Source organism: Geospiza fortis, unplaced genomic scaffold (assembly GCF_000277835.1).
Source record: "Geospiza fortis unplaced genomic scaffold, GeoFor_1.0 scaffold157, whole genome shotgun sequence".
Classification (NCBI taxonomy): Eukaryota; Metazoa; Chordata; class Aves; order Passeriformes; family Thraupidae; genus Geospiza; species Geospiza fortis.
Window position 1 is genome coordinate 2,033,815 of NW_005054314.1, and position 20,720 is coordinate 2,054,534.

Consider the following 20,720-nt stretch of genomic DNA (forward strand, 5'->3'; position numbering starts at 1 on the left):
TACTCAGTGGTTCTTAATTAACTGTGGTAGCAGGTACATTACAGCAGCTTCTGTTTGTTTTAATATCCTGTGAGATAAACACTGACCTTGTAGGGTGACATTAGTGTATAAAAAATTTTATTCTGCTTAATTATCAACCCAAGGCAGTATTATGTCTACAACAAAAATGAGTTGAGTGAACCTGTCAAGAGGTAGCACAACTTGTTCAGAAATATTGGTACTGTTTCTAATCACTATACTGATCTTAGGGGGAAAATGCCTTCTTTTGATTATCTTGTTACAGTTCATATAGAAAGAGGAATTGTATGGGGATGTTCCTTCATTTCCTTAATAGTTTGACACAACAAGTAAACCCGTTCTCGCAGAGAGATCAAAGGAATGAGTGTTTCATGGGAAAGGATACAAAGTCTGGTAAATGTATGAATGCTTTGTTGTGCTGCTAATAATCTTGAGATGAGCTGTGTCTCTCTGCTGGTGCTGGGAAAAGCAGGGTTGTAAATGAGCTGATCTGTCAGGAGCTGCCAGCTCCATCAGGCCAGGACAAGAGTTGGATGGGGATGGACAAGAGCAGAGCCCCAGCAGTGTGGAGCAAGGCTGTATGGGCCAAATGGGAAGAAGAATGAATGAGCCCTAAGCGTGCTACTCTCTCTTTGGCATTCTCAAGGCACACAACATAATTTCAGTTGTATTAACTTTTGCAGAGTAATTAATTTGAATAGAGTGATGCATCCATGAAAGTGTTGTAATTAGAGTCTTCTTCAGTTGATTTGAAAAGGGCAAAAGCTTTGCCTTAGAACAAATGCGTGTGTTCACATAAATACTTTGTTGTACAGTCTTTATTAGTTACTTAATAAGACAGGAAAGGTGTCTGAAACGTTAAATAACTGAGAGGACTCTTGCTTTCCAAGGTCCTGCAGCACAGACTGCATCTCCCTGTGTTTTAGGGTACTTGTTCTCCCTTGGCATCTCTTTCCACTCTGCTACCAAAGGCAGCAGTGGATGTGACAGTGCTCTGAGTTGGAAAAAGCCATGAGTTCTCTTGAGTACAGGGTGATGCTTATCCCCTGTGTAAGGGAAATATCCTCCCCCTATTTTCCCCCAGCATTTTGCTAGTTTAAACAGCAGTTAGCTGAGTGGCTCATGATAATTTACTCAGTGAGAAGGGAGTAACTTGGCTTTATAGCTGGGCCATGGCTTCACACAGGAGGTTCAGGACAGTCTCTCCAAGATCCCATTAAGAAGCTTGTATGGGTATATATCTTTCTAGAGCTGTAAGGCTAAAATGTTTCTCAAAGATACTAGTCAGATCCTGATCTTAATCACTGCTGGTCAGTGGAAGGTGCCAGACTGACAGTAGAAAGGAAAAATTGCCTGCTGATACATCATAAAGGGATAACATGTAAGTGAGCATCAGATCCCCACCATCTTGTCTGCATGTGCAAGAAGGATTTCCTCCAGGCCATGGCTCCCTTCTGCCAGCCCCATTTCCAGACAGCATCACTTTTGAAGGTTTTTTTTACAGTGTGAATACTGAAACTGGACTGATACCAGCCTCTCAATTCAGATGAACAGATGGTAATGACTTTGAGCCACTTCAGACCTGGGCAGACTCCAGCTCATGACCTATTTTCCAGTCTTGGCAGTTTCCCTAAACGCGGTAGTGCCTCCTGGGCAGAGGCTGTCCCAGCTATGGGGTTAAGCTGGATACACCACTGCTGCCTGAGGCTTGCACAGCGGCTGCTTTGGCATGACACTGCTCTCACAGTCCCAGCACTGCTCTCACAATGCCAACACTGCTCTCACAGTTCCAACACTGCTCTCACAATTCCAGCCAGAGCTGGTATTTTATAACAGTTTCACAGCAGACAGTGTTTACTCTCCTCACTTGTTGGTGATTCTCTGCATAAGGGCATTTGTCCTCCCAGTATATCTAAGATTCAGAGGAACCTTCCTGTATTCTCATGGTCGTTGCTTGTTTCTGCTCAGAAACATCTTACATTTTGCACTAATTAGCTTATAAAGGCGTTTAAATGGCAATCAATAGATTACATCAATTCCCTTTTGGCTTTCAAAGGGCACTCATCCATATTGAAAAGAAAGAACCTCTCCTGAGATATTTATTAACACATGGACTCAGATTAAGGACTCCAAAATTCCTCTTTCTCTTTCTTGAAGATTGTGAAGGCCTGTATGAGAAAGAAGTTTCAAATCCCTAAGCTACTTTTAAAGGTCTATCTGTTAGAATTAACATCTTCTAATACATTCAATTAAAGTTTCAGCATATCTGAGCAGCGTATCAAATCAATATAATGCCATTTAATCCAAATTTAGCACTGAGCCTAAGTATAATACCGCACTCTAATACTTCACCTCCAGTATGCATATATTCAAAAGGCATGACCTTTACAATCAGTTAGTGATTCTTGTCTAAACTTGGCTTTTTTTAAAATTCAGCAGGACATGTTTGTAGACATTTAGAAATATAAATTGCCCTTGAATTTACGGTTGTTTCTTTTAATTGATAGCAGATATCTCTGTTAAGAGGCTTCTGCAAAATACCTTGCCAAGTGTATGTTTGATCATTGACAAACACAGCTGACCTGCTAGTACACTTCACTGGGAACTTACGTAGTTAATCAGTGTTCACAAAATTAAGGAGAAAAGAAGATCTCTAATGAATGTTACTTCATTGTAGAAATTCTTCTTTGTATATTTCTCAGCACAAGTTTAAGGATGTCCCCAACCAAACAGCTCAGCTACTGAGTGGCTTTCCTGTGCCTCAGGTGGAATGACTTGCCCTGAAGTCAGTTGCTGATTTTTTCCTCCTGTAAATGTCGTTAGTTGCCAGATCTGTTCGGAATTTCAGTAGAAAGACCAGAGGTCCTTTGCGCATGAAGTTTGTTCCAGCTCTTACAGTTGGTTTTCCTCAAAAAGTGATTCTTCGCAAACCAAATTCAGATGTGAGTCCTTTCTGGACTTTGTCTATACACAAAATATGTACAAACTCACAGTTTTTGAGACACAGGAAGTCATGCTAAGGATGACCCCTTAAGATGTTTCCCATTTTGAAATTATTCTGAAATCAGAATAGTTCATCAGGGACAGATAGAAAAGCATGAGATGCGCTGGCAAGAGGCTTTGCATTTCTGTTTGCCCATACTGAGGAGAGGTGCATGCAAACAGCTACCAGAAAAAGCAGTAAATGGGAAGGATATAGGAGAGGTATCTCTTGAAAAGAAACTTAAGTACCAAATTACCGAGCTGGTGAAACTAAAGGTAACATAGAAAACAATTCGTTGGAAAGCAAAGAAAAAAAACACCAGGCAGATTAACACCAAAACCGAAAATGAGCATTTATCTGAAAGAACAGTGAAAGAACAAGCTCCAAATACTATTGAAATTAAAAGAAAACATTCGTTTAACTGTGACGGTGGTCACAAGGGTTTTCAATTGAGGGAAGAGGCGAGAACGTTGGCTCCATGATCAGAAGGCTTGATTTATTATTTTAAGATATATTCATCTGTTATAACTATGCTAAAAAGAAAAGGAAGATTTCTAGAAGCTTGCTAAGCTAAGAATAGAAAAGTAAAGAATGATAACAAAGCAGCTCTCTCGGACTCTGTCCAGAACTGAGAGAGCTCAGTTCTGGATTGGCCATTACTTATAAACATCTAAGATGGACTAATCTATACTGACTGTTGCATTCCACAGCAGCAGATAATTTATTGTTTACGTCTCTCTCTGAGGCCACAGCTTCTCAGAAGGAAAAATCTTGAAGAAAGGATTTTTCACAAAGACATGTCTGCGACATTTAACCCATCAAAAGGATTTAGAAACACCTTCAGCTAAAAGCACGTGGGGTAACTCAGACCTCCCCTCCTGTTCAGTGGAGCCTTGTGCTGGGCTGTGTGAGGAGGGGCTGTGGTGGCACCAGTGGGTCCCTCCTGGCTCGAAACAGCCAAGTACCACTTGCCCCCCCAGCTGGCAGCATGCAGAGAAGGTTCCCCATTCAGGTGTCTCTGACAGTGGCAGGTGAGGCCAATGCCAGTCAGGCATCCAAGGAGGAGCACAGCTCCATGGCAGAGCCTCAGGAGATAGCGGAGAATTATGTCTGTAATGCGTTCGGAAGCACCAGTGTGTTACACCCATTATGAGTTAAAGAGCTCATTGCTTTCCTCTGATGATAAGCTTGTGTGAAGACAAGAGGGAAATAAATTCCACGAGCAAGCAGTTTAGGTAAGGAGAAGCCTTGGGTTCTACACCTCTAGCTGCCATATGATTTTTATGCATTCTGTGCAATCAAAGTATATTGAGATCATGATTAGAGGCTATTAAAAACACCATTGTGAACTCTGTGCACGCAGCACTAAGGGTTTCATCTGTAGTTAAACTCTTTGATTTTTAATTTCAAAATTTATTTTGTTAGTGAAGATGAAGGACTTGTTTTTAGCACTGCAGTCATACAAATGCTTTGCTTTTGCCTTAGGATAAAACTATGATTAGCAGTTTGGAGGTTTCTGTGCACTTGACATCGAGCTAAACAACACAGTCATCATAACAAATTCCTGACAAAAATATTGAAGTGTGATTTTATTTATGAACATTAAAGAATAGAACATCACAGAAAAGTGGTAGCTTCAAAGATGAGTTTTATAGATCTGAGATATTCAATGTGGCAGTTGTTAATCATAAAAAGTACTGTAGTTTAACTGCTTTTAGACAAAGAAGGTGTGAAAATTTTATTCACCTATATATTTTCTCTCTCTTCCCCTGTTTGATATAGGTGGGAGCATGTACAAATATTAAAAGGTGACTGTATGCGTGCAGAGAGATCAGAGCCTCTCCATTGCATGGGTGATAGATGGTCTGCTGGTGGGGTTCGTTCATCTCTTGAACCTCCTTTCTGCCACATGGCCAACAGGCAGTTTGAAAGGCAACAGGAAATCAAATGTGACATAATTGCAAAAGAAATGGTTTCCCATGAATGATCTAATGTCTTTAGGCCTGTAGATTGGAGAGGAAAATGTATCCTTACAGGAACTAAAATTAACAGCTCATCCATCATCTGCTTCTTGGAAAGGGAGCATTTGAATGGAGCTGGGCTTAAGGTGGCTGAACCATTTTACTAATTTCAGCAGGCAAGTCAAGATTTAGCAAAGCTTTCAGTCAACACTTAGTAACAAATATTTGAATAAATCTCCTCATTTCTCTTCAATAACAGATGGCATTTGTCTGTCAGCTCTTGTGTTTGTGATGTAGGCTTTCCAGCTCACCTCTATCTCTGTACCACCCAGCAGTCACCTTCTGTAAGAGCAGGGCTGTGGGTTCTGGGGACCAGGTAGTGAGAGGGGCTGCAGCCCGTGGGAAGCTGGCCCCAGAGGGGCTGCAGCCTGTGGGAAGCCAGACACAGCAGCTCACAGTGGGTTAACACTGTAACTGTGTCTGTACCACAGAGGCAAGCAGAGAGTGCCTGGGGGGAAAATCACTTGCTGTTTGAATGCTCTACTTTTTGGAGAAAAGCTCTATGATAATGATAATGACATTGCCCAAGACAGCGAGGACCCTGGTTTTTCAAGTCTCTACTACTTTATGTAATGCTGCTGTGTCACATTAGTACATGCTTATTAGAGATTCATTTAAAATACATGGGTGCTGATAAATGACTCACAGCATTGCTACTGTTACTTTTGCATAATTAGGAAATACATGAAGGTTTAGAAACTCTAATGATGTGAATATGAAACATCCCCTCTTGCAGTCCACTGGGATTTCTCCATCATTGCCTGTATATTGGCCTTTTCTGTCTGGAGCTGAAAACTCATTAGACCTGACAGTGTTCAGATCATGTGCTGGAAATGCCGTTCTCTGTTAATTTATTACGGGCCAAATCCAGAGCAGGGCTGGTTGTGCTGCTCAGTTGCCCAGACGAGACAACTCTGCTGAATATGTCACTGCTGGAAAGATGCCCCTTAGCCTGAAGGCTGACGTAAGCCTCCCTCCAGCCAGCTTGAGTGTGTGCTGCTCCTGCTCCCCGGGAAGACAGACAGACAGACAGACAGGCTTACCCAGCACAGCTGTCCAGATCCCTGGTATGTGCCACTCAGCCCCTGTCACCTCCAGCGCTGCTTCCCCAGGGCGAGCACTGCCCGAGCACTGGCTCTGTCCCTGAGTCACAGAGGATTTACAAAGGCAGCTTGTCTCTGAAAAAGACTTTCATTTTAATTTCCCAATCAGCATTGCAACTAGGAGGAGTAAAGGCAGCAATAAAGTGAGGAGATGAATATAGTCTGAAGTTCAGTGTTGTGCCAGGAAAGGGCATCTTAAAATCTTGATTTACATTCTGCTGCTCAGACTGTTACTGACGTGTCAGCAACGTCTGGCTGCAGCCAGAGTGACTCTGCTTGTCTGTGCGAGCGGAGCTCGCTGCAGAAGAGCTGCCTGTTAAAAAGCAGCTACAGCACAAAGGTCACACTTTGAAAAAGACCATGATATACAGAGAGAAAGTCTCAAAACACACCTCCTGGAATGTTGTAGTGTTTCTGTAAGACACTTCCTTTTGTAATCAGGCCACTGTCTGTGTCAGGTGTGGAAAAACTAATGATGCTGAAGCCTGGAGGGGCTGTATTAAGCTGCTTCCCCAGCTGTTTGGGTGGGCAGCACTGCTGTGGACTGTCCTTCCCCACCATCACCACCTCCACCAGCCTCCTGCTGGACTCCCCATCCCTCAGCCCCATGCAGGGGTAGTCTGCACCTTGGCATAGAGGATGCTAGAGAAAAGCAGCAGCCCAGGGGTTTGCAGGCCTGATCCTTCTCTCTGGGCTTCATTTGCCCCAGCTGGGAAAGAAAATTGCCATTTCTAAAACCTAAGTTACCATTTGAGCAATAAACCAACATGACAATGTCTCCCATCATATTCTTGGCTGTAAAATATTATTAGTCACCAGGCCACCCTTTCCTTTATGTGTGTGCATGCACTCTCAAAGATTTGTGTGTTCCTACAAACATACAGACTAGTTTACATGTGCATGGTTGAACCTGGCTTTTCTGTGGCATCCCACAAATTCATAAACTGTGGGTAGAGATTGGTGGATTTGGGGTTTGGCCTTGCTGGAAGAGAAATGCCCTGACCTACTTTCTTCTGCCGAGAATGTAATAAAAGCAAGAGGTTCATGTAATGATGGGATTGATTTTTCTGTCCATATAGGTAAGTAAATTGCTGGCATCACAAGTTATCTGTGGCTAAAAGCTGTGACATTGATCTATTAGACTCTGCCCTATGACCTTCAGTAAATGGCATCTCTGCTTTCATGTCCTCTCTGGGGAAAGGGGACTAATGGTGCCCTCTGGCCTTCATGAGACCTATTTTTACCTTCTCAGTAAAGAGCTTGGAAATCTCAGGCAGAGGGACCTTACTAATAATATTTATCATGTTCTTATGTAGCATCATCATTAGGCTGGCCTCCATGTGCTCCAGGGCTGAGATTAGGCTGAGGGCTCCCACCAGGGTCCCTCACACCCCCCCAGAGGCAGCTCTGCCAGGGATGACTCAACATCAGGCTTGGAGGGAGTGGAAAGGCACCAAATCAAAGCCAAATCCAAACAGCAAACACAGTGGTGCCACTCCATTGCAATTTGCCATGGTGGAAGTTCAGTTAAGCAACTGCCTAAACCCTGTGGATATCAGTGGGGCCCAAGCCAGGCAGCAGCAGCAGTACCAAGGCTGTCTCTTGGCAGTTTTTTCATTCCGTTTAGTAGCTTGCTTTTAAATGGTTCATAAGCTGCTGGACTCATTAGCTGCTGCAGAAGAGCTAATTGCACACATGGAGGAAAAGCAATGAGTGATGATAATGAAGCTATGGTTCACACTTAACTGCCCAAGTTCATTCCAGTGAGGTGTGCCTCCATACAAAGTGAGGTGTGATCTGTAGGAAGGCAGCATGTATTATTCACATTAAATACCTGCGCTGATTTTAGTATGGACCGTTGTGTTTTGTATCAGCAACATCTGTCTGACTTAAGGGCTGTAAATCTCCCTTGTTACAGAGCTAGAATGTGGTCATAGGGCCTGTGCAGCAGAGGAGAGTGGTAAGTCTGCCGCTCTAGGACCTTTATGGATATCTCTGCCTACCTTTATGTGTGTGCTGCAGTCAGGATGCTCCACATGCTTTTTTATTTTGCTGCACTTTGTTTATCCCTCTTAGCTTTGAAGGCAGAGGTAAAAAAATCAGTATAATCTGAAATTTCTTGAAGTATAAAACAGAGTTATACAGTTACAGAATATATAACTGGATTTTTAAAATAGTATTTATTTGATTATAAGCGGCTCATGACTGGATGATCAACAGCTCTCACCTGTAGGAGAACAATTTGGGCTTGACTGCTGGGAAGTCACTTCCTGGTCCCTGCCATAATAAATTAAGGACCATTTTAGTAATTTTTAATAAAATGTCCCGACAGGGTGCGCAAGGAGACATTTTGAAGAAGACCTTCAAGTTGTGGAGGAGGTGGTAGGGAGAGTTGAATGTTCTAAAATAGGTAAAAGGCATCTCTGTAACATACTTTAACTAGAAAGGAGAAGCGTTGCTTCCTTCAAATACAGCAACTTCACCCCTACTCAGCAGTGGAGGAGGTGACACAATGTCACTTTTAGCAGAAGTGTGAGACAGATGTCTGCAGAGGGGGAAGGGAATTCAGTCATTGGGAGAAGGCTTCATATTTTAGAGCTAAATTTAACCAATGTCAAGGAATTGTCCAAGGTGTGCTGGGGTCTGCTAGGTGTCTCTAGGTGATTGGAAATGTGCAAAAGTGAAACCAAGGCACCAGGTCGAGCCCAGCTGGAGCCACATTTGTGGTTGCTGGATTGAAGAAATAGCTGCCACTGAGAGGCAAATCTGCCTCCTCCCCATGACTGTGTCACTCACCCAGCCCTGGCTGGCCACACTTTGGGATGCTACCGCACACTGGCTGATTTTTCATTTCACTGCTGGAGTCAACCACACAGCAAAACTAGGAGAATTAGAATGAAAGACAGTGTTAAAATTGTGGACTGATGGAATTGGCATCTTCTTTTCAAATGAGTGCATTGCTACCCAGAAGAAATGTGTATTTAGGTGCTGATTAGTAACGGGCCAAGTGAAGTGAGTCCTTGGCACGAGAGCTGCTGGCTCTGCTGACATGGAAGGGAGCTGCCTGCACCCTTGGCTGGGGTGTTTGTGGCTTATATTTCTGCATAAACATATCCAAATAAAGAGAAAAAGAAAAAGCCAGCATTATTGACAAAGCAAAGGCCAGTTCTATTTATATCTGCAGTAAGGCTGCGATAATGAAGATGCTTTAATGTGTCTCAGGGCCTAGATGAAACACTGAAAATGTTTCTGTTAAGAAAAAAATTATAATAATATCCCCTTGAAATCCCGAGGAAATGTGTGTGGCGGACTTCTGGAGAGCAATATCAAAGAAATAGGAGTTGCAGAGCATAGGGAGTTACTACAGTTATGGGCTTTGAATTGGCTTAAATCTTTCAAGTTTTTTTTTTTCCTAAGGATCTCTTTAAAAGTAACACTTTATTGACAGGGAGAATGTTTTACTGCCACTGAACTCTAGCAACAGTGCAGATCTGTCAGACCTTGCCTTACTTCGGAGTGTAAATCCTTTCTCTGTGGTTGCTTCTGCTGTCTGGCCCCTTTTATGGGTGTCAGACTCCTAGGGGGGCTGGGAGAGGCAGTGTGAATGTCTGCAGAGGGGGACAGATGGGTAAGAATGTTCTTTCAAGACAGAATTTGGAGCTTTATAGTTAGGAAAGACATGTTTCATTTCTGAAAGTCTTTTAGGTGCTTCAGGGGTGGTTGGGTTTTGTTGAGGCAATTGGAAAAAAAATATTTACTAAAAATACCATCTGTCATTTCATCCTGTTGCATCTTTGACCAGCTTTAATCAACTGGTTGTTTCATGGCAGTGAGCAGGTTTAAAATATGGCTCTAGGAGCAGAAAACTGTCCCTTTCTCCAAGCAGCCTCATCATAGGTAGTTACTTTCACCTTATTAGGAATTTGGGTGAATGGCTGAAAAAATCAGCACTAACCAAGCAGGACTCAATGGCCAGAGCCCATCACATCACTGGTCCTCTCTCTCTGAGATCCTCAGCCAGACTGTGCTCCAAAACCGATCCATGCTTGATGCATTTTAGATTAACCTTTTCCAGTCAACACATGCTTTGTTTCTAGCTTGAATTTTTGTCTACTTCTACTAGATCAGATTGCTATTCTTATTTAGTTAGTTTGATGATAACAAGATATTATGAAAATCCCACTTGGCAGAAGAAGAGGTGGACAATGACCATATAGAAATGGGAACTGATTTTTAACTACGTCATCCAGAAGAGTTAAATGAAGGCAACAGACTATAAAGCTTAGGCTATTTGTTGAAGTTGAAAAGAGATCAGGTTTTCAGTTGTAGAATTTGGTTTTCTGAAGCATGAATGATGATTTTCACCCTTTGCCCTTGGAGCAGGGAACATGCTTTGTGGACTGTGTGCAGCCCTGTGCATGCTGTTGGCACTCACCAGATAACTGATTATTAACAATGCACAGATGTACTGGCCATTGCTTTCAGGTAGTCAGGCCAGGTGGAAAGAGTATGAAAGAAGTTAGACAGGTATTCATATGTGAGTTAAAAGATTGAAAGGAAAAGAAATTCTGGTTTATCTGGGTAATTAAAGGCACACTCTGCAGAGGAAAACAAGCAAAAGCATATGTAGTGCTTGCACAATTTGGGAGGCACACAACTTCAGCTTGCTGAGAGGTATAAAGAGTAAAGATGATTTTCTACCTTCCTTTTGTCCCTTGGGTGCCTGTTTGAAAATATAAATGGCCAGGTGTGTTTGTATTATTTATGTTAAAAGAAGATAGAGGTTGTAAGGCATAGAACCTTGAAACTAAGACACGCCAAGATTGCCACTGCTCCTGCAGTCCTGAGGCTTAGCACTCCCTGCAGGGGCTGAGCTGCCACACTCCCCGCTCAAATTCAGAGCCACCATCCTCGTCTCAGGCTATTCAGTGTTTGCTGCTGCAGGGGAAAGTCAGGAAAATCCAGATTCCTTCTTTCAGCTGTGTAAGGACCATTCCAGACCCCAGTTACATCTCTCTTTGTCCTGATGCTGGGCAAACACAGCTGTACAGCCCCTCTTCAGCTAGGAGATGCTCTCTCTGACTTGTTTTTCACACATCTCCCCAGCATCCAGCTAGCCCCTCTTGATTGTTGTCTCTCTGATTTCCTTTTGTCAGATGGGCTGATTTTAATTGGTTTGCATTTTCAGTTGGTTTTCAGTTCATCAGGAAGGATAAAATAAAATGCTGCCCTTCATGCTCCTCTCTATCCACTGTAGCAGCACCAGCTGAGCATGTTAATCTGGGGAGCAGTGCAGGCAGGGCCTGTGAAGTGTTTGGAGGCTGGCTGTTAAGCATTACATTATTCAAAATGCATTAAATTGTCCTGGGTGAGGAGGAAGCATGTCTCGATCATCAAGCTGATGGACATTAGCAGTCTTCTACCACAAGGTTGCTAAATTTGAACTAGATTTAGCTACTGCCTGCTTCATTCCTATTCTGCAAGGAAAGCTGTGGACAGGGAACTGGCAAGGAATACGAGGCATAAATTTGAGGTACCCACAACTTGGACTGAAAGCCTTATATAAATCTTTGGGATTTCTAGACTTAGGAGTAATGCAGTTGGCATTACTGCCTTCTGTTGACCAAGCAGGAAAGTTTAACCGGTAGTCCAGGATACAAATTCTTGACAGTCTGGAGGTGGCTTTGAGATCTGAGGGTGGCTTAAATGTTACTGGTGGGGAAGAGCGAGAAGGGGAAGTAACACATTCCTCAACATTTCAAGGTTTACAAAGCTTGTATGCTGAGCTAGAGGCTGTTAGGGTTTGCTCAGTCCCAAAACAGGGAAATCAGGAAAAAATATAGATGGGTGACAGGCAGTTAACCAGTGATTTTTTTCAGCTTATTGCTAATACTTGTATTTGCTGTATTTTAGGAAAATGGGAAAACAAATTTTGAATATTTGGCTATTGATTCATAAAAGGTTTTGTAATTACTATTTATATCCCTTGTTTGGGCACCTCTGTTGGCAGCCACTAGAATGTCATGGTCTCCTGTATCATAGACCTACCATTGCTACTGTGAAAAGCACACTCCTGCCTTGCTGAAAACTTGTAATAAGCAACTGCCAGCCCTTCCTAGCAGCACTTAGTGTAAAAAAAAAACAATGCTAAGGATTTGTGTGAAGAGGAAAGGCTCCTTTGGCATCTGTTGGCCAAGATGGATGAGCTGGGATTTCCCATCTTCCCTCTGGCTCGGTAGCGGAGCAGCACACAGACAGATAAACCCAGCACGCAACAGGAGCTGAGGCTGGGACGGGCACACAGCGTTGCTCATTCTGAGGCTACCAGTTACTCAGCAGTCAATAGAATAAATGTCTGAGATTTGCTTCTCCCTCCCCAAACATTTTGTCATTTGGTCTTTGTTCAGGGGGCAATGTATCTCTCTCCGAGCTGCCTTGACTTTTTTGATCTGTTAGCCCTAATCAGTACAGGGTGTCGTTATACCTCCAAGCCAGCTAAGCCCAAGGAGCTCAGTCTTGCCAACATGATTCTTCATTTCCTTCCTTTCATCTCTCCCAGAGGTCAAAAATAGCTGTCTATGAGAAAATGTGGTCATACATGAAGTCGGCCGAGCCCTCGGTGTTCACCAAGACGACGGCGGATGGGGTGGCCAGGGTGAGGAAGTCCAAGGGCAAGTTTGCCTTCCTGCTGGAGTCCACGATGAATGAGTACATCGAGCAGCGCAAGCCCTGCGACACCATGAAAGTTGGAGGCAACCTGGATTCCAAGGGCTATGGTGTAGCAACCCCCAAAGGCTCAGCATTAAGGTGGGTGGAATAATATAACAATATCCATGTTGTTATAGTATTCCACCTACCCTGATGTATTGTGTTGTCATTTTCTTTCTTGTGGATTTTGAGGTAACTTAAAAGTTTAAAATCTTCAATATTCCATGGAGTTAAATAAGACGGTAAATTATGGTTTCATTTATTTAATGCATCCATTTTTTGTGTTCTCTTCGTGTTGTCCTCTCTGATTGTTTGTTGCTGTTTTAATTTTACAGTTCAATGGCTTTTTCAATTTAAATGGTAAAAGCCAAGTTAACCTGCCATATGTGACGAATGTTAACTGCATGATGTGGTGTTGTTACTTTTTTTCTCAAAGACGATTTCCCCATCCCGCACACTTCAGTTTTGAGCAAATGTTATCCTCCATGCCACCTTCCAATATTTAACCCTGTATTTGCTGTACAGACATTTTGATAGCTCCACGTTCTGTGAAATTTTAGCCAATTTGTCCTCTTGTGCTCCTTTTTTTATACGTTACGATTTCCTAAGCATTTGTGCATTTTTCTTACAAGTTATGTTTTATCGTTTCAAGAAATGCTGTTAACCTGGCAGTATTAAAACTGAATGAGCAAGGCCTCTTGGACAAATTGAAAAACAAATGGTGGTACGACAAAGGAGAGTGCGGCAGCGGGGGAGGTGACTCCAAGGTCAGCCTCAATGTCACCACAATCGGGTACCTTAGCAAAGAGTAATCGGCAAGGCTGTTATTTTGCTTCTCAAGAAAAAAAACTCAAAAAGAAAGCAGATGAAAATTATTTCACTAATTGTGGTGGGAAAAAAAACTCTATTCTCTTGTTCAGTAGCTCTTTCAAAGAAACAGTTTTATTTAATATCATCAGCGGGTTTGTTCGAGTTTGGAAACCTTATTTAACTAACAGATAGAAAGTCTAGTGTTGATGGGACCTACACAGAGTAAATCAGTGAGGTAACCGTACAAGAAACCAATGATCACCTCTGGTCACTGTCCCAACCCTTGAGAGCAAGGGTTTATGAGACTTTTTTTGCCAGGACCAGCTGTGCCAGCACAGACCTGGAGGTGAAAGAGCTCCTGTTTCCTTTGGCCTTTTGGGAAGGTTTTGGAAATGTTGCCTGGAGCATTCAAATGTCACCTTTTGTACAGCACTGATCAGACTTCTGCACGCTCCTGTGCAGGAGCCCTGTGTCTGTGTTTGACATGCCTTTGATACAGATGTGGACTCAAGTCTGGCTCCAGTGGCAGCTGTGGCAGCCTTATCACTGCCTTCTGCTGAGCTGAGGCTTCCCCCAGCCTTCCAGACAGACTATACTGCACTTTCACAAAGTTACTTCAGTGAGTTCATGTAATGCCAATGTTAACTAGTCTGCTTTCCTCTTGCCAACTTTGTCCTGTAGGACTGGCAGTCCTTTTCTGCAGTCTTTAACCCAGCAAGGATAAGCTATAGCTAGAATTGGCTGGGTGTTGTTGGTCACTGTGGGTGCAGGAATTACCAAGAAAATTAATTTAAATGACATTGTTATGCTGAAAAGTACGGAAATTCATTTTTATAGTGACACTTTCCTACATCTAGTAAAACCAGATCTTTAGGGAGCAATAACTCCTAATCTCTCCAATAAAAATGCTTCAGATTTGGTCCAAAATCAATAATAACAGTAAACTGCAGTTTCGGACAATTACTGCAAATTACTGCTACAATCTATTCATAAGAGTTGCATACAGTTGGCTGTATAGGAAATTGCTCAGCTTGTCATGTCTGCTGCTAGCAAAAGCCACTGTGTAATATTAAAGGAAGGCAAAGCTCTTGAATTTGGATTGATTCAGTAGCTGGAGGTCTGCAGTGCTCAGCAGCAGCCTGGAGATGAGCACAAGCTTTTTTATGCTTTTTAGCTCTGCTGCTCATCCTTCACAGAACATTTTTATATGTCATATTTGCCAGTATATTAAATGTTTAATATCCTCCTGGGATCCAGCACCTCATTGTCTAATGCTGCCTCCCTGAAAGAAAACTCTCATACAAACCAGCTTCAATGAACTTCATTGCTTCAAGTTCATTGAATTAAACCCAGCCAATAACCCTTACAGCCCTAAGGAAGCTAAAGACGGCTTTTTAAATGGTCACAACTAGGGCAGGGCCATCCTTCTATTTTTGCCTGTGCTGGAAGATGTTTTACAAAGAGCAGTGCTGTCTATTTGGCAGGCCCTTGGCCTGGTCAGGCAATGTTGAGGGAGTGGAGTCTGGGGTAACATGAGTTGGTACCCAGAGAAGAGGGAAGGGGAACAAACACAATAATGTGTGTTTTGCTGGTTTAGTGACAAGTGATGTCTGTCTGCAGTTTGTTGTAACACGCTGTGGTGAAGGACTTGTTTGAGCTATAGTTGAGGTGTAGGAGCTATAGTCACCAGCTCTTGGGGCACAGCTCAGCTGGCAGAAGTCCCCAGAGAGGAGAACATGGGATGTAGAAGACCTCCCACAGAAGACAAAGCTAAGGGAGGTGGGGAAGAGGTTAGTGGCTGTTTCTAGAGGTGTGGTAAATCAAAGGGCCTTTTTGTTACAAAGTGGCTCTTCCTTTGAGGTAGATCTGTAGGCCCTGAGCCCTGCAGACTGCAGTGTGGCTCCATGGCAGAACATGCAGAGCCTTCCCAGCACACCCCCATCACTGGCCAGGTCCTGCCCCAGCCCAGCAGGGGCCCCACTGCCCTCTCAGGAAAGATGAGTTCTGGTGCTGCCCCTTGTGCACTGCAGCTCCAAGAGTCTTGCTGGCCTCTCTCTCCTCACTGTCCTCCCACCAGAAGTTGCCCCCATCATCTCATCCCATCTCTCCAGTTAATTGTTTATATGAGCACGGCTTCATTTGTAGATCATTTAGGGGAGTCACTGCAAAACTGTTATTTTTTTCCCTTTTACCTTTAAGGAGGTGACAGCTGGGGGAATCTGGATGGGGTGATGAAGGTGCCTGAGGTGCAGATACAGACCTTGCCCTCCATCTCAACCATTGCTCACTCGGGGCAGCTCTCTCTACTGGCCAAGCTGACAGACTCCTCTCTCAGCTTCCCCTGTAGAGACCCGGGCTTGGGAAATTGCTGCCCCCAGTTGGCAATCAGCCACCTCCTGCCTCCTGGCAGTGGGTTGCGCAGTGGGTTGTGTGTAGATGTGAGTCATGGCAGACTGGCGAGTTCCTCTGTGACTGATACTTTAGCTCTTGCTGAAGGCCAGAGGTGAGTATGAGCCTGTTTGCTTGTGCCAGTGTCCATCGTTGTACTGCAAAGGACCCGGCCACCCTCCCTGCTCGTGCTCCCTGCGCTCTGGCATGCGGTGTGCCCGTGCTCCAAGAGGAATCGTTCTGAGCTGTGAGTTTGTCTCATTATCATATCTCACTGCCTCTGGAAAATTAAACAGTGACTTCCATTTTCACAAGGATTTTGAGTCTTGCAGCAGGAAAAAGGAAAGGTATTCAACTGGCTTTCTGCAGGCTTTGAATCTGTTGGTTTACACAGAGTGCAAGGTTAGGCCTGTGAGCATTCCATGCTCCTGGGGTTCACTCATAATTCAAGACTAAAGAGATTGTGCCATTTTAATGAGTTTGTTTTAAATGCCTCAGCTGATATGTGTCTTGTTTTCAGTGCTACCAGTCTGTGTCAGTGCTGGTGTGGAGCAGAGGATGCCAGTGTTGGTACTGCCCTGGCAAAGGGAATGACCCAGTTTCAGTAGTGGTCCTTATTTAACAAGTCTGAAGGGGAATATGCTCCATCCATACATAATTTCTCTGGGATGCATGTCAATACATGTGGGCTGGCTTGGCTGATGCAGACGTTCTGGTGCGTGCATCAAAACTCATTCACTTAGCTCTCCTAAATGAGCTTGAATTTAGTTTCATGGCAAAATTATCCTCTCTTCAAATGCTCTTATACATGCAAGCTGAGTTCTCAATCATGAGAGAATACAAAATAGCAGTTGTAAAAAAACATATTCCAGGAAATATGTTGCAGTGTATTACAAGTTTGGAAACTAATTATTTTGTTTATTATACAGTCCTATAATCTTGGAGCTGAGTTATGGCCGACTAGGGATTTAACAAGAATTAGACAAAAGGGGATGCAGATGGCGGTCACAGCCTGAATGACTTAAGTGAAACTAATTATTCAGTTGCATAGGAACAATTTCCTGCTAAGATGAATTTCCAAAGTTCTGCTGTTGATAAATTTCTTGTATTCTTATACCTTCATGGTAACATTTAATGACAACCAACGTGGAAGGAGAATGTTTGAATGCAGCTTCTCATCAACTTTACCTGCCAAGATTCTCTGCTAATTATTTGACTTAATTTCTTTAATATATTCTTTTTTAGGCTGATACCTCTTTTGGACTACATCAGAGAAATGACATGCAATGTAAATTATTTCATTTTCCAATTGTTTCTTTTTAATCAGAGAATTACTTTTCCAGTGTGCTAGTTGAGTTCTGCCCTCAGAGCTGTGCTCCATACAATATCCCATTCTCAAGACCTTCGGAGCTGTGAGTGTGGCCATTAGCAGATGGGATCTGTTCCCCCGTGTCTGTGTGCTGTTTTGGTTTGATACATTTTCAGCACAGCCGTTAGCATTTGCAGCATAATTTTTTTAGGTGGCATATTTTTAGAAGAAATCTGTTATGCTTTATTTTAGATGATACCTGATGCCTAAAGAGCACCATTGCCAAACATGTCGTGCATAAAAGAGAACATTTGGGGAAATGGCTATCTTTAAAAGATGCAGCACGATTTATTTGAGCCATTTGTTTGAAATTATGTTCATCAGCATGAATTTCCTTGTCATCCATACTATAGGCCTGCGTTATGAGCTGGAAAAAGATAAAATGGCTGATCAGAGCCAGTGACAGTAACACAGAGCTAATTCATGCTCAGAGCTGGGAAAGTAATATGAAATTACTGTATTGTGCAAATTAGTGACAGAGCAAAATAATGCTTTAAAAGGAAGACACCAGAATATTGATTTAATTGACAGCTATTACTTTATAGCATATTAAGAAATAATACTGTGTATGTTTTGTGGCAGTGATGAAGTCTTAATGCTCTAGGAGTTCATTGGAGCATCTCAGAGCACTGCCAAGGAGGGCAGAGAGCCTGCTCTGGTTTGCAGAAACAGCAGTGCTGTTATGCAGATTGTTGAGGGTATTTTCCTGGAAATGGAATGGGGAGAAGTGGCACGATAATTTGGGAAGAGTAGGTTGCCTACTCTGGGAAGGAGTTGGTGGAGTCAGAACCACTGGTGTCCAAGAATTTGGAACTGTTTAGTTTTGCCAGTGTAACCTTTAGCATCATGGAGACTGCCTTTGCTGCCTTGCCAAAGCCAACTCAAGACCTAAGTGTGCAAGGAGACCTGTTTGTGCAGCATTAATTGTGGCAGACCTGGGGCTCCTGCCTGGACGCCATGTCCTGCCTTTATGGCCACAAGAAATCTTAAAGACTTGTTAATTGTGCACTCCTTTTGATAATATCTGTGATGCTTAACAGTTAATTTCCATAGATTGCTTACATGAGTCATTTATCCCACACTGTAAGTATCAGTGTGGGAAAAGTCAAAGCGGAAGGCTCTGTGGTACTGGAAAAGGAAGAAAGGAAAACCAGCAGCTGGAAGTGGAGCTCCCAGCAGCAGGAGCAGGGCCCTTCCTTTGTATATCTCCCTGGGGGTCTGGGCTTGGTTGTTTTTCTTTAATACTAGCTGCTGTCATTTAACATACAAAGGGAAAAGTAAATGCCTTTCTTCTTCTTCAAAGTGACTCTAACGTTTCAGCATTCTGCTCACGTGGACACAGGCACTAGTGCTGCTCTGTGGATTTCTCTGTGCTGCTGGCACTGTAACCATGGGCTGAATGCCTCTAGCTTTTGTACACAACGTAGCTGTTCCTCGAATGTCTTGTGGACTAGCCTTTGGACTAAGCAGCACCCACCTGCAGCCTGCTGAGGAGCCAAGAGCAGGAGTCACAGAAGAAGCCGTTTCAAGAGGAAAATAAAGATGGGGGGAAAATGGATGTGCCTAGACACAAGAGAAAGAGAAGGTGAGGGGATAGCCAGCATGCAAGGTAAGTTGAGTCTCTTGCTTGTACCATCCAGGTTAGAAAGGACCCAAGCAGTGGCAGGAAAGGTCCATACTGCTCTTTCAGATGTTGTAGATTTGAGCACGATGTTGGGCACCTGCCCTCTTTTGCTCTTCCTCCACTCTCTTACCACATCCGTACCTCAAGTGTCAGGCACTGCTGTGAACGAGCTGCAGTGACTTGTTATGGCTTGTATTTCCTAATCCAATCAGCCTGTATTATTACATTAGCACTTGGCACTTCTCTTAAATTATGATCCTGTTAGTACAGAGTTTAATTTGTTTGAGCTACATTTGTGAAACGTGTAAATATTCTCTCATAGAAACACTGCTGCTGTCAAACACAGGCTGCAGACTCTGCAGAGAGCAGAAGAACTTGCAGCCTCAGCTGGTAACACATCTGGCTCTGTAGAATGTGCACAGTGTCTGTAGATGATGCAATGACATCATGCACTCAAACACCCAAATTTAAAATGTATACCTGGTGACCAAAGGAAAAATGCTTCACATTCCACAAGGATAAACTGGATGCTCCAACCTGCAATGGCAGGTTACTCCTGCCCAGTAATGGAGACTACAACACAGTTCTGTTATGGACAACTATTGCAGCTACTGAGTGCTCAGCAGGAGCTAAATCCAGCCCCTGGCAGCCAGGAAGCTGCAGCCCCAGGATGCTCCTCACCATCACTCAGGGTGCCAGTCCTTGAGCAAAGGGAACTGCTGCTGGCTCTGCTGGTGAGGAAAAACAGCATCCTCTGCCAGGGGATTTATTGCTCTGCCTCCAAGCACTACCCCAGCCATCGACATGCAACATATTTCTTAGGTGGCTGGGGGATATATAGGGTTTGAGGTGCTGAGTTTTAAATTTTCTAATTGTGCAAGCTCTTTGTCTTTCCCAGCTAGATGGCTTTCGCTTTTATCCCTTCCTCTGCCCACCCATAAAGCATTTCAATCCCTCAAATGTTGACTCTTGGAAATGTGCAACTGCTGGTAACACAGGGCAGGGAAAAAGTGGTGTGGGTCTGAAATGGTAGCAAAGAGCAACTAAGGGCTCATTATTTAAAAAAGAAATGCCCAGTGCTTTTTGCATTTTTCATTGAATATTGAATGTTCAGTGTGGAATACCAAAGATCACTTTTTGAGACAGAAAGTAGGAAGTAGTGATTGACAAGAAGGGACAGGGATTGACCATGTGTGTTTTGCCTGTATCTTCAGGGCTCTTCAGTCCTGCTTGAGGTACCAGGCAACTGTAGTCTTTAAACAAACCGAGTGGGTTTGGGTAACGAGCCCATTTCCAAGCAAAGTCTTCCCCATCCCTCAGTATGGGTGTGTCACAAAACATGAGGCCATGGCACAGAGACATTGCTAAATTGCTAAATTGCAACAGGCAGCTGGATGATCTGATCTGAGCAAGGGCAGAGCCCTTGGACGATGCACTCACCCGCAGGTTTTGTATCTATTCAGAAGTTATTTCAGTAACAAGATCTGACAAAAAGTCCATTCAATAGTTGCAGATCAGGCTGGGATTTATACAGCATGGGGGAATAAAGAGCCTTATTTGATTTAGATGGGTCTTTAACCTCGAGCGATGCCCTCTAGAGAGTAGTGCTGGATTTGGTGTATCTTCCTAGATTGTTTCTATCTTTATATTTTAATGATACCAAGATGGCTGTTAGTGATATTTTTATGGTATCCTG

At 43.3% G+C, this 20,720-nt stretch overlaps 1 protein-coding gene across 3 annotated transcripts in view; it reads left to right on the forward strand.

Moving 5' to 3' along the window:
- GRIA3 (glutamate ionotropic receptor AMPA type subunit 3) overlaps nt 1–20,720 on the forward strand; it is a 348,477-nt gene that overhangs the window by 313,960 nt on the left and 13,797 nt on the right. Inside the window, exons 12-13 of one of the 3 annotated variants that reach the window (XR_004081630.1) lie at nt 12,685–12,932; nt 13,486–13,600. Coding sequence is in view for 2 of the 3 variants with exons in the window: in XM_031056067.1 (XP_030911927.1) it covers nt 12,685–12,945 (261 nt within the window). In the remaining variant the exon portion in view is untranslated. Of the gene's footprint in view, nt 1–12,684; nt 13,601–20,720 lie in introns of those variants that run through there. The other 2 variants (XM_031056066.1, XM_031056067.1) reach the window with 2 other exon arrangements.